The sequence below is a fragment of the Pelmatolapia mariae genome, linkage group LG5 (genome assembly GCF_036321145.2).
Source record: "Pelmatolapia mariae isolate MD_Pm_ZW linkage group LG5, Pm_UMD_F_2, whole genome shotgun sequence".
Classification (NCBI taxonomy): domain Eukaryota; kingdom Metazoa; phylum Chordata; class Actinopteri; order Cichliformes; family Cichlidae; genus Pelmatolapia; species Pelmatolapia mariae.
Window position 1 is genome coordinate 24319241 of NC_086231.1, and position 13210 is coordinate 24332450.

The 13210-nt window shown below is 40.7% G+C and overlaps 1 protein-coding gene and 1 non-coding gene across 2 annotated transcripts; both read left to right on the plus strand.

Moving 5' to 3' along the window:
- Positions 1-154: 154 nt before the first annotated feature.
- Positions 155-226, plus strand: trnae-uuc (transfer RNA glutamic acid (anticodon UUC)). Its single transcript has one exon. It is a non-coding gene; the product is annotated as a tRNA-Glu (tRNA).
- A 582-nt stretch (positions 227-808) lies between these two features.
- On the plus strand, positions 809-13131 carry LOC134627911 (matrix remodeling-associated protein 8-like). Its single transcript, XM_063474388.1, has 12 exons — positions 809-1054; positions 1622-1648; positions 1733-2038; positions 2805-2906; positions 2998-3131; positions 4698-4877; positions 7578-7719; positions 9969-10127; positions 10223-10247; positions 10340-10425; positions 10513-10584; positions 10666-13131. The coding sequence occupies exons 1-12, from the start codon at positions 1003-1005 to the stop codon at positions 10686-10688; spliced, it is 1308 nt and encodes a 435-aa protein (XP_063330458.1). The 5' UTR covers positions 809-1002; the 3' UTR covers positions 10689-13131.
- The last annotated feature ends 79 nt before the right edge of the window (positions 13132-13210 follow it).

Sequence of the window (13210 nt, forward strand, 5' to 3'; positions counted from 1 at the left end):
ATGAAACCTACTGAAGACAAATAATAGTTCCAATTCGTGCAAGTCAGAATAACAAGAATACAACTTAACAAAAACAGACAAAGGTAATCATTGTTGGGTTCCATGCTTTTACGTACATGTATTATGCAACATTACACGTTGCATGAGCGCGATGTCCCATATGGTCTAGCGGTTAGGATTCCTGGTTTTCACCCAGGCGGCCCGGGTTCGACTCCCGGTATGGGAACGACTCTTTTGTGACGATGGGATTTTAATGTCATTCACGTGAATGTCGAACTTGGCCTTCGTAGTGACAAAAAGGCACATCGGTCTCCAAAACATGGTATAATTTACCAAATTATTGTGGCCGCTTGAGAGGGGAACCAACCGCTGGGTGTCGTCATTGAGCTGAATTAGAAGAGATGATGACCTGTTGATGTGTCTGATTTCTTCATACGGTTAAATACCCCAAAATATAAACTATTTTGCACGTATCGAGATTAGTCGTCGTTAAGTTATCTGCTATGCTCTTGGGAATGATTGTTTGGCTTACTATGCTGAGTGCTACTGGAAAAATTCCGAAAGTAAACGGAATTTAAGCAGTGTGGCTTTTGAAATGTGCTCTAATACGAATACCAATATGCCACCACTGCAAAAGTAATGATGTACAGCTATTAACACAACTTAGTGGAAAAGTAAGAGAATGAAATCTTTAAGTGTAAAAACAAATGTCTCTCTTGAGATTTTTTATTGTAGGCTAATTAGTCGGGGGGTTTGTGAAAGGAGGTTTACTTGGCGGTGTCGGGTTTCATTTCCCGGCTGGATTCAGTTCCGCTCGGTTCTGTTTTGGTTCTGTGTTGGAGCTCTAACTTGATGCTGTGGCAGCGAAGATCTCTCCAAACTCTGAAATGTGACTAACCTTGACGGGTTGTTGTTGCGAACAGACAGGCTGGACGTATTTTCTCATGCTCAGGGCGGACTGCCAGGTGCAGAACACTGACTTATCGGCTTAAAACTGAAAAGATGAAAACCAAGAGGGACGACATCATTTTTCAGACTCTCCTCTTGATCCACAGTAAGTAGGCTGGAGTGAAGCACTGTTTTGCTTTTGTTGCAAGTGTGGATAGACTTTGCATTCGTGAGTTAAAGTATTTTAGAAGTTGGACTCAGCAGTGGAGAACACTCTAAAGAAATTAAAAATATATTTTACTAAGTAACTTTTCCTCTTTTTTCCTTTTTTTCCTGAGGTGAAAGAACGTTTTAAAGATTTGTTAAAGATTTGTTTGTTTCTAGTGTCGTTAAGGTAGATTGATGTATTTGAAAATTTTTAAAACCAGACTTCCGTCCACACTTACAACGCAGATACATTCTTCAGAGATGAGAAACACTGAGTGAGGGCCAATCTCAATCAGGCCTAACTGCACAGTACAAAAACAAAGTCCAAGAGGGTTTCCAGATAGCAATATATATTAGTTTACACCGGCAGTAAATTGCCTACACACACACACACACACACACACACACACACACACACACACACACACATTTTCAGATGCAGGGAGCTACAGATTTGGTCTGAATACCTGTTTAAGTGATTAACCCGTTTGCTTATTTCTACTGTTTTTTTGTTTTGTTTTTTCAGTCCCTGTGGCCTGCTTTTTCACTGCAGGTAGGTTTCTCCTTGTGTGCGTGCACATGTGATCTGTGTGTCCATGAGTACTAAAAATGCTACACCCTGTCTGTCCTTTGTCAGTGTCATGTCAGGCTGAGAGCAGCAGCAGCGTGGTTGTGGCAGGTTATAATGTGAGCTCCCGTGCTGGTTCGAAGCTAGTGCTGCAGTGTGTGAGCAGCCGGATGGTGTGGACCAGGGACAGGGTGAGAGACAGGCAGAGGGTGATCCACTGGGATATGTACCGGGCTTATCCGGACTACGCCATGGAGAGGGTGGTGGATATGTTCTCGGCAGGAGAACAGAGGATGTACAACTCCTACAATCTGGGCAGGGTTGGTCTCAACCCGACAGCCTTCAAAGATGGAAACTTCTCCCTGGTTATCAAAGGTCACACACACATACAGACACATTCTGTTTTTGTCTTTCATGTGTAACTCTAACTGGCCAACATTACTTTGTTGGTGTGTCTCACAGTGGCTTTGCTTATTATGTTCTTACAACAAATATTTCAGATCACACATAGAGTATGTAGACAAACATTTTAAAAGAAAGGTGAATCATTGCCATTGAAATGCAGTTACAATCAAAGACCATCTAGATATTTGTTTAACACAGATAGAAAGCCAAATGCATCCTGACACACTCCCCTCACAATCAGATATCATCCCCTTATCACCTCTCTTCCATGCAGAGGTATGGCTAAATTGCATCAGTGTGACCACTATACCGTTACAGGGCAACCATGTCTTCTAATAGAGGCAGTTTGTCTGGCTATGATTAAAATCATTAAAATCATTAAAGCTCTGTGTGGAATTTCTTCAAGTGATTTAGTTCAGTATTTGTCTCTGATTTCCCGTCAGTGCGTAACTGGTCCCCATTGCCACCCCATTAACAAAAACTAAAATGCCCAGTTTACATAGATTACCATCCAACACCAAATCCCAAACACAGAGTCAACGAGGGTTTCACAAATACCTAAATGCCACACAAAGGAATAAATCTGAAGCCTCTATAAACTACATTACTTGATAATGAAAAAAAATGCCATTAAATGTAAAAGGTTTTGGAAAAAGGTTTGTTTTAATATGAAGTTTGCACTTCTGTTTCCTAAGTGGCCATGCTTGATTTGCTGTTCTTCTACATGTGATGACAGATGTGACGATGAATGACCGAGGTCTGTACTCCTGCAACCTCCACCACCTCTACTGCAACCTCTACGAGACAGTCAGAGTCCAGCTCAATGTCACTAAATCACGTATGTATCACACTCTACCAGCTACCAGCATGTGAGCTGAAGTACATTAGTATTAATCCACAAACCCCTTTGACTTGTTTTTGCCACAAAGGCCGTAAAGAACAGCGATACTGGGATGGGCATAAGGCCGTGTACGTGGTGCTGCTCGGGAGCACTGCGGTGCTGCCGTGCATCAACCGACGTAGTGTGTGGACAGACTGGAGCGACGAGGAGGAGGATCAGCAGGTGTTTCTACTTGTTTCCTGAGACAGATCAAGAGCTAAGATTTGCTTTTAACATTACAATTGACATGTACATGTCCTGGTTAATCTGCTTTGGATTATTTCTTTGAACTGTTTTTCCAGGGTGTAACGATTGTACAGCATAGATGTTTAATGACTTAAAAAAAAAACAAGAACTGAGTGCAAAACCACTCTTTTTGGCAGAAATGGTAGAGGTTATTTAATTGGTTGATTGAGACAATCTTTAAGCATAGTCCTCAAATTTCAATAAGGTGAGTTCGGGAATTTGGGAAGGCCATTCCAGTTGCTTAATGTTAATCTACTTTATTTATTCCAAAACCAGTTTTGACGTGTTTGGGATCATTTTCCTGTTGAAACACCGAACTGCGTCTAAGTTTCAACCATTTAGCTGATGATTTGAGGTGAATTTGGAGGCAATCCTCCTTCTTTCTCATTCCATCTACTTTGTACAATGTACCAGTACCACTAGCAGCAGCACAGCCCCAGAGCATGATGGCCACCACCGTGCTTGACAGTTGGTACAATGTTCTTAGGCTTGAAAGCCTTACCTTTAACTCTTCAACCATCCCGCTTCTCATTATATCCAAAGAGTTTAATGTTTGTCTCATCTGACCGTCTTATTTTTCTCCAGAAGGCATTTGGCTAGTCCATATGGACAGCTGCAAAAAAGAGTTTATTTTGGAGCAGGAGCTTCCTTCTTGGTCGGCACCCTCTCTGTACATGGTGATTTAAAACTCACTTCACTGTGGACAGTGATGCTGGTCTTCCAGCAGTTTCCAGTTAATGTCAGGCTTGATGCTTGGTGATTCGTGGGTTGTTCCAGAACATCCTCACCAATTTCCTCTCATCAGAGAAAACTGACCCAAAGTTTGGGTCTTTGCCAACTGTCTTGGCAAAGACCCAAACTGCCTTTGCCAAGACAGTTTGGGTCTTTGCCCACATCTTGGCAAATTAATAATGCAAATTAATAATGCATCCAAATAACTTGTACATACATAAAGTTGTTTTAAGTGATGATTTTGGATTAAGCAGTTGTTTTAGAAATGGCTCCAAGAGACCTTACTTGTGTGAATCTACAGTTCTCCTTGTTAGATTTTCACTGAGTTCCTTGGAGTTTCCTGTTGTTCTGAGTATTGGTCAGTCCAATGGATGCTGCCAAACAAATCCTTTTTATGTTGCCAAAGATAAACTATCAGTTGTCATCAATCATGATCGCAAACAAAAAGTTAAACAAGGGGTTAATAGGCCTTGGCATTGTTAAAAGACATTGTAGAACTTTCAGCACTACTTATTAAAAGATTGAATTAAGTGTGTGTTGACTCAAGGATTTGAGAAAATCCTAAATCAATTCAGAACTTGTGCACCCTGTTCTTGTTGGGGTTTTTTTGTGTTTTTTTTTTAAATCATTAAAGATGTATGCTGTACAATCATTCCACCCTGGAAAAGAAATCATTAAAAGTCCAAAATTATGATCACATTCATGCTCATAATTAGTATGTGTAAACGTCTGACTACAACTGTACATTAACTGATATATCTGGCTCTTCAGGTGGTTCACTGGGACCGTCAGGCTCCAGGAATTTCCCATGACCGAGCTGACCGACTTGTGGACCTGTACGCCTCTGGGGAGCAGCGGAGCTATGGACCTCTGTTCCTTCAGAGGAAGATGAACATCAGCAATCACGCCTTCTCTGAAGGAGACTTCTCACTCACCATATCTGACCTGCAGGTGCGTATGTGTGAGCTTTTTAAAAGAGAGCTACTTAAACAAAAGAGGTATAGTCTCACTTCTCATGAGGTTCATCTGTGCTTTAACAAATCTGTGGTCCAATGCTCTTGGCATAAAAGCGTCTGCAAAAGCGTGTATTTGTGTGTATACATGTAAACAGTGTTTCCAGAACAGATGAAACTTTCATTAGTAATGCATCTCTTTTCATGTCAAACTTTATTGCTCCATTGGGGAAAATGAGGTTTTAAACCACAATATGTTGGGCAACCAATGCAGTTAAAAAACCCCCAACAGCAACAGTTATTGCCATTTGTTATAATAGCAAGCAGATCTCATAAATCATAAAATTTCATTTATATACAGGCTCGGGAAGCTTTAGGGAGCCGTTTTCTGGTCAGCTACAGAAAACAATAGGCAGATATTTTCAAAATTAACACCATTTTTTTCCCTCAGATATCAGTTGTGTGTAACGGCACAACTTCTCTGATGCATGAAAACAGATGTGTTTAACATGGGCCTAATTTCTTTCTTTTTTCTGTCTTACATACAGCTGTGGTCTACGGAAGCGTAGATCACGTTCGTGATCTTGTCACGTTCGTACAATATAAATATTATATTGTATGAATGTGATAATTATGTATATTGTACAAACATGATAGTATATTGTACAAACATGAAAAGTATCTTGTTAGAACAATAAACTTTTCACGTTATAACGTGATATACTTCTACTTTTCTTTTGCCTGGGTGGCAGCTCTACGCTTCCGTAGTGGTCAGACGTTTACATACACTTGTGAATGCTTTCTTTAAACTGTCCTTTGTTTCCAGCATTGAATGATTGTACAACATGTAAAATCTTCAATAACTTTTAAAAAAAGAAGATTTTGATGCACAAGTTTAAATTTATGTGGGATTTTCTTGAATTCACAGAGTGCCCTTAAAGGAGCTAAAACAGTTTGTTTCATACAGAGCATGAACTGAGGGGGTGTTTGAAAAAATTAGTATCAACAATTCACTGCTGACTCTTGCACAAATGTATTTTTGACAAATCCCAGATGCTGCTAAATTCTGCTGTTCAACTCTGTGGTGAAAGTAAACAGGTTTGCCTGTTAGTCTATTGAGCAATATTGGGTTTTTTTAGTCTTGCACATGTGGGACCCAAGGAATTGATGGATATTAATAAGAACATCCACAGTTATGATTATGTCATACATTTTTTTTCCCTTTCTGGTGATTTGTAGTTAGTAACATGGTTCAGCTGTTATTCTCACCATTATACAGCCCAAAGATCCTTAGCTGACTACCCCAGTGTTTCGATTGCACTTTGGATCTAATGTAATGACCGTCATGATCATTGTCAGGTGACGCTTTTAATTCATGGCCAAATTTGTGTCAGGAAACAATTTTTAAGGAGGTGGCGCAGGGAGAAAAGGCTAAGGTATGCCAAATTACAAAAGAACAGGGTCAGGAGAGGGGCACAACAGTGAGTATCTACAGCCATCTGTAAAACATGGTAGAGCCTCTGTCATGGTTTCCTGCTGCATTTCAGCCAGTGGTGTTGGGAATCTTGTCAAAGACCCACAGATGTTATTGGACGGATCCATGATGCAGTACATCTGGAAAGCATGACAATTATCCTAAACACACTGACAATGCAGTAAAAACATACCTGGAGAGAAAAACGCCCAATGCAACACTATCAGTCATGGCCCAGACCTCAATATTATTGAAGCAGTGTTGGATCATTGTGGCCGAGAATAGAACAAAATTCTGGAGAGCTATTCCTGAAGACTACTTTAAAAAATGACCCCCCAAAAAAGCTTTCTTTAGAGAGTTCAGGCTGTGTTGAAGAATAATGGTGGTCATACTAAATATTGACTTTCAAGCTTATTAGAACTGTACAAACTGTTTTTGTCTTATATACTCTATCTCTATTTATAATAACCCATGGACCTATTTCACATTTTCCTAGCAAAATAAGAAGAAATGAGGGGTTGCTTAAGACTTTTGCACAGTACTGTATAATCACAGAGCTTTACTCTGTCTTGTTGTAAAAAAATCTAAAGGGTCATTCCATGAAAAATGAGTGAGGACCTCCTACCTAATCTTTTCAGAACCAGCTGATTTCTTTTCTACTGTAATTTTACTAGCGTTAATGATCCCACGCAAAATTTCACTGCCAGATTGAGGATTTGTAGCTTGTAAGTCATGTAATATTTTTTTCCAGCATTTTTGAGCCTGTATCAATCTCTTGTTGAGTACAGAAGATAGCTAAAACACATTTAATCTCACAATCTAAGACCAAAATCTTTTTTTTAGATCAGGTCAGCCACTGGGATGGGCTTAGGTGGGGTGGCTGTTATAAAACAATCTAGCTACATTTGATCCCGGGCTTATTTCCTAGCCACGATTCATTATACAGTGAAAATAAAATATTGATGTGAAAAAAATCTTTAAAGAGAATTCAGTCTTTTAATAAACTTGGATTTAATTTCTATTAGATTAATTATATTTGTATAGTTCATATTGTTAATATTAATGCAGTTTGCACTGCTGCCCTTTGTACAATCTCGGACCTATTTTTCACTCTTCTTCGAGTTAACCTCATTTTTATTTTCTTCCATTTGTCTGTCTGCTAACAACAACCCATTTTAGTGTTTTGACTTTCATATAGTTTAATGTGTATTTGTGTTCTGACAGCCAGCAGACCAGGGACTGTATTCCTGCCACCTCCACCATCATTACTGCGGTCTCCATGAGAGAAGAGTATTTCAGGTCACAGTGGAGCCTTCGCTGGTTAAGCCAACAATGCCGGCTAAAGCACTGCCCAGCGAAGACAAGGGTAACGCACAAACACACAAACACACAGTCTCTTTCTTCCTGCTCTTGTCAGCATGAGTATCTTAGCAGAGATAATTTTATGACCTGGTGGATTTGAACTATCATGTGTACGATTAGGAGAAGGGGAAACATACACATCTGCTCTTTCCTTCACTCATCCCGTCTTGTTTTGTCCTCATTCACTGACTCACACTCTACAAAAGAAGTAGCAGCAGAGGAAGAAAAAAAGAAAGGGTGTGGGTGAAGAGACCCTCTTCTTTCTTGCACTGTCAGCTTCTTTGATGCCAGGCCTTTTAACCTCCGCCAAAACCCTCTAAGCCTCACCCTCGCCACTTTTCACCTTTGTCTAAATTTCACGTATGTGTGTAGTTGCACATTTAAGGTTTGTAGGGATTGCTTTGTCCACACAAATTTCTCAACTCTTTGCCTGGTCTGAAAAGTTCTTTCGTTGGGTGGACATCAGTAAAGGAGAAAAGACACAGTGGAGAGGAGGAGGAGGGGTGTTTGGCATGATGGCTTGCCAGCAGCCTACCTCAAATTCTTCAATAATGAGAGAGTTTCTGGTGCACGGGTTTGTTTTTCCAGAAGGTAACTGAAGCAAAGTTGCTAATGGCACATGTATCAATGTGGGAAAATCATTGAGACGGCTTTAGAAATGCCTGTGGCTGAGTCCATCTGTGTGTGTAAATGTGTGTGTGTGTGTGCCTAAAGTTCATGCCAAGAAGACCGATCTCATTTCAGTGGAATCTCTTGCATACAGTCACAGGACTGAAGTCCAGATCTGCCCACTCAATTAATCCTTTGCTCCCAGAGCTGTAATAATAAAGTAGGATTTTATCCACGGGAATGGTGCTGGTTTATCTGTTTTGTTGCCTGCTCCTCTGCACTCTCAGACATTACAGTAGTCTGCTGCAGTATTATGTCTTCTTATCTCTCTTGTTTCGCCCCTGCTGGCTGTCTGCTGCCGTGTTGACTTTGGCTCTCTCCACGCATTCAGCAAGAATTTGTCTCACTCCTTACCCCACTTTTGTTTGCCTTCTGCCGGGTCCTTCTTATTTTTCTGCTTTGATGAGCTCGCCTGACTTTTTCCCTTCACATATAAAGAAAGGAGCCATTTTCTGCAGCTTTTGGACAAGAATAGGAAGCGTGCCTCATCTGCAAAACAGCTGGTCACACAAGAAGAAAGTCAAACTGAAAGGTAGACAGAGGGAGAAAGAGCAAGAGAGGAAAGAAGAACAAGAAGGGAGCGAGGAATTTGTTGATGAAATGGGGTCGATGAGATGTAGGTCACCCTTTCCCTCCCTCCCTCCCATTAGAATTATTTATCCGTGGAGTTTTAGCACCGTCATTGCGGCCAGTTTGAATACAAACACACATGTTCTCATGTCAGGGGAGGAAAAAAGTCTTTATAAAACAATCAGAGGATTTATAACGTCGATGTGTTTTGTTTTTATGTTTTCTTTTTTGTGGCCATGTGCTGTGTTTGGGATGTCTGCTAGAAATCTTTTCTAGCTTTATTCTGTGAGGCATACCTCTGGAGAAACATCTCATCGTCTCCTTCCTCTCCCTCGGCTCTCACTGCTTCCTTCACTTCTCTCGCGCTCGTCGCTTTTCTGTGTTTTACTGCCAGGAAAAGTAAATCAGAGCATGACAGTCTGGATCTCATTTTGGCTTTAATATGTTGAGTCTGAGGTCCGCAGCTGCCTCTTGCCTTGCACTTTTTTAACTCTTTTTTTTTTTTTCCTCATGAAACTAAATGAAACCAGACTCGCCTTGATCCTCTCTTTGTGAACACTCAGCAGAACCGCGCTGAGATCGAAAAAAGACGACTAATTATTTCTCACTTCCATAACGTGTTTTGCATGTCGTACAGCAGGAAATCTAGTACAACGTGTAGAAAAAAGAAAAAAGAAAAAAAAGGAGGTCTCATGTGAGCAATGCCACCAGATGTACCAGCAAGGAGAGCGTGTCTTTATGGTGTAAACACAAAATACTAACAACAAGATGAGTCTCAGCAGAAATCTGTGGGGGTTTTTTTTTCTTTTTCCTCCAAGTCTTTAGCCGGTACACTGGCCAAAACGAAAAACAATGTGACACTCACGACAGGAGTAATGTCAGTTCTAATGGAAGCTCCGGTCTTGTTTACTACATCTGTAAACCACATAATGACACACCGGTTTGTTTGTGAGGGAAAAGATGAAGAACAGATGAAAAAGAAATGCTGACTGCTGTCACTCTTCTGTTGCTCAGAGACAGCTAAGGCTGAATCACCGCGAGTCATCACCGTCATCCTGCCCGAGCAAAGGCACCACTTTCTCCTGCCTCTGGGCTACGTCCTCACCTCCTTCCTGCTCCTGGCGTTCGTTGTCCTCATCATCGTCGTCATCGTACGACGACGCACGACCAAAGGTGTGAAGCTGACGACTGATTTCAGATGAATCACTCAAAATCTGCTTTTTTTCCCCCCTTCGTTTGAATCTCATTAAATGTTCTTGTGTTTGCAGAAATGTATCCTCGGTCGTATATGGGGTGAGTGCTGACAATACACACAGACACACACACATATAACCACTTTCTTCACCTTTAGGACAAACCCACGTGTGTCCTCCTCACTGTGATAGGTCCAGCAGAAGTCAGAGCTGCTCAGATGAGTTTGAGATGGACGTTACTGAGGTGAATGTGTGCAGCCCAGAGGAAAGAAGATTCGGTGAGTTAAGAGAAAGAAAAGAGTGGAGTGTAAAAAAATATTGGTTCATCTCTCAGATGGGATTATATGTGGACTTTCTGTGTTTAGACTACAAGAACAACCTGCTGAAAGAAAAAGCCCACGTGAAAACTCAGCCAAAAGTCATTGATCTCGACAAAGGTACGCAGACACATGCGAACATCTATCATGAATCACCTGACACTCTCTTCCTCAAACTCAATCCATCTTTCTTTCTTGCAGAGATGCAGAAGTTCTCTAAGTGAAATAAAAGAAGTGGAACTGGAGTCACTGGCTGGTCCAGAGGCTGCGCTCCAACCTAAACACCTCCATACTGTCTTCTGTCCTGTCAGGAGAGATGCCGCAAAGAGAAACGCAGTGTTGCAAAAATCTATGTTGTGACATTCAGAAAAAGAACACTGAGGTTTTGTGTTGCCAAATTGTAGATATTAGATACAAACAGGGCTGTGAAATGTATATGCCCCCTTCCTCATTTCTTAGTTTGTTTGTGTATTTGTCACACTTACATGTTTTAGGTCATCAAACAAATTTTTACTATTAGACAAAGATAACCAGTTTTCACATGGTGATTTCATTTATTAACTGGTTTAAAAATATATCAAAAAATGCTCTGGGATTCCAGTGAGCCAGAGTGAGAGCCATTATCCACAAACGGAGAAAACTTGGACCAGTGCTGAACCTTAAGGAGTGGCTGGCCCACTAAAATTGCTCCAAGAGCACATCGACAACTCAGGGCAACTCCAGGAGTTCACAAAAGAACCCAGAACAACATTTAAAGAGCTGCAGACCTCACTTTCCTTAGTTAAGGTCAGAGTTCATGATTCAACAATTGAGAAAAAAAATAATAAGACTGAGCAAAAATGGCATCCATGGGAGAGCTCCAAGGAGAAAACCACAGCTGACTGAACACAACACAAAGTCTCATCTCACATTTGGAAAATATTCTGTGGACTAATGAGACAAAAGCTGAACTTTTTGGAAGGTTTCAGTCCCCTTACATGTTGTGTAAAACTAAAACAGCATTTCATAAAGAGAATGTGGTGGCAGTGTTGGCTTCTTTGCTCCTTCAGGACCTGGATGACTTGCTGTAATCGATGGAACCATTAATTCTGCTCTCTACCTAAAAATCCTGTCTGACCGTCAGTTTATGTTTTCGCAACAGGACAATGGTCCAAAACACACCAGCAAGGCCACCTCTGAATGGTTTAAAAAAGTGTTTTGGGGTGGCCTAGTCAAAGTCGGGACTTAAATCGGATTGAGATGCGTGGGCCAAAATTCCTCCACACTGGTGTCAAAGATTCATCTTCAACGATCACAAACACTTGATTGTGAAACTTGATTGGCTAATAACTGGTTGTGCCACTATGAGGGTGAATACTTTTTCACACAGGGCCAGGTGGGTTTGGATCACTTTTCCCCCTTAATAAATAACCTGAATTTTCAAATGATGATTTTATCTTTGTTTGATGATCGGAAACATATAGGTGTGACAAAAATGCAAAAAAAAAAAACCCTAAGAAATGAGGAAGAGGGAATTCTTTTTCACTGCACTAAGATTGACCTGACTGCGAAAGGAAGGAGAAATGTGTGCACAGATTGCAGAGAACTGACTCACTTCTGAGTTGGTGAAGATAAAGTTCCAGCCTGAATCATAATTCCTTTAGTTAGAAAGTTTTTATGCTGACTTTGCTCTTCTTCTTTCCTCCCAAAAGCGCCACTGAAGTGTTACCATAACTCTGCACTGCGTCCAGTAGCCGCTGACTAACTGTATGCTCACTCACCACCAAGCAGAATATGTGAAACGTTCTGATGCAGATATTTTTTATTGTACACTTGCTTAGTGGACATCACCCTGCTTCTTTTTTCCTCTGTGAATGTAGGAGGCATGTTTCACAGCAGTTTCTCTTACCCTTTGTTGGACTAGTTAATGAAGATTTAGTCATGTTATAACCAGTATAGCAACTGTCTCACAAAACTTCAAACAGCGCAGTTAAATCAAAATACAAACCAGCTGGTTGAACAACGCTGTTGTAAATTCTCTGCTGTCGCTGCTGCTCTGTTACTGTGTGAAATCAAAATATTGCATTCAGCCAAGTGGCTCCTGGTACTTACAGGCAGGCGTTTTTATTAGTTAAAACCACAAAAAAATCTGGAAGGTGAAATTTTATTGTTTCCACGCTGTGTGAGAATGTTTACCTCACTTTCTATTTTTGGGCTTCATCTTCGTTCATCCCACAAGTAGTGCCCATTATGGAAAAGGAAGTTAGAGAGCAGAAGTTCTTAGGCATTTAAAAACTCCTGGGTTTCTGCTTTCACTCATCTGAGCAGATCTTGTACCCCGGTTTTATTATTATTATTATTGTAATATTCTGATGTTGCTTGCTGTATTTGTATTTGACGGCATCAACTTTATTTCTCTCGTGTGTTGTGCGCCCCCTAGCTTGGGAATGTCTGCATTAACTACTACAAAGTAAAATCCCAGCATTACAGTGTCTAAGACATAAAGGAGGACGCCATCCTACTTGCAGTACTGGGTGTGAATAACACTCCACTCTTAAAGAAAAAAAAGATTGCTGTTACATCTGCTGTGGCTTTTGCTTTTCTCAGTTACTCAGTTTGCCATGCTTGATACTAATTTAACTACCTATTGTTGTGTTGTACTGTACTGCTAATCCAGTAAAAATGAAAAACAAAAGACAGACTGTGTGTTGCTGTGTAGTTTCATTAGTTTGTTTTACCTATAACATAATCTCCAGCTCCAGTGGGG

What these genes read in the sequence shown, in the direction of transcription:
- LOC134627911 (XM_063474388.1), top strand. Translation starts at nt 1,003, where the DNA reads ATGAAAACCAAGAGGGACGACATCATTTTTCAGACTCTCCTCTTGATC. An exon ending in ACGAGGAGGAGGATCAGCAG is followed by an intron (nt 3,132 to 4,697) that starts GTGTTTCTACTT and finishes CTGGCTCTTCAG; the next exon opens with GTGGTTCACTGGGACCGTCA. An exon ending in CCCAGAGGAAAGAAGATTCG is followed by an intron (nt 10,426 to 10,512) that starts GTGAGTTAAGAG and finishes TTCTGTGTTTAG; the next exon opens with ACTACAAGAACAACCTGCTG.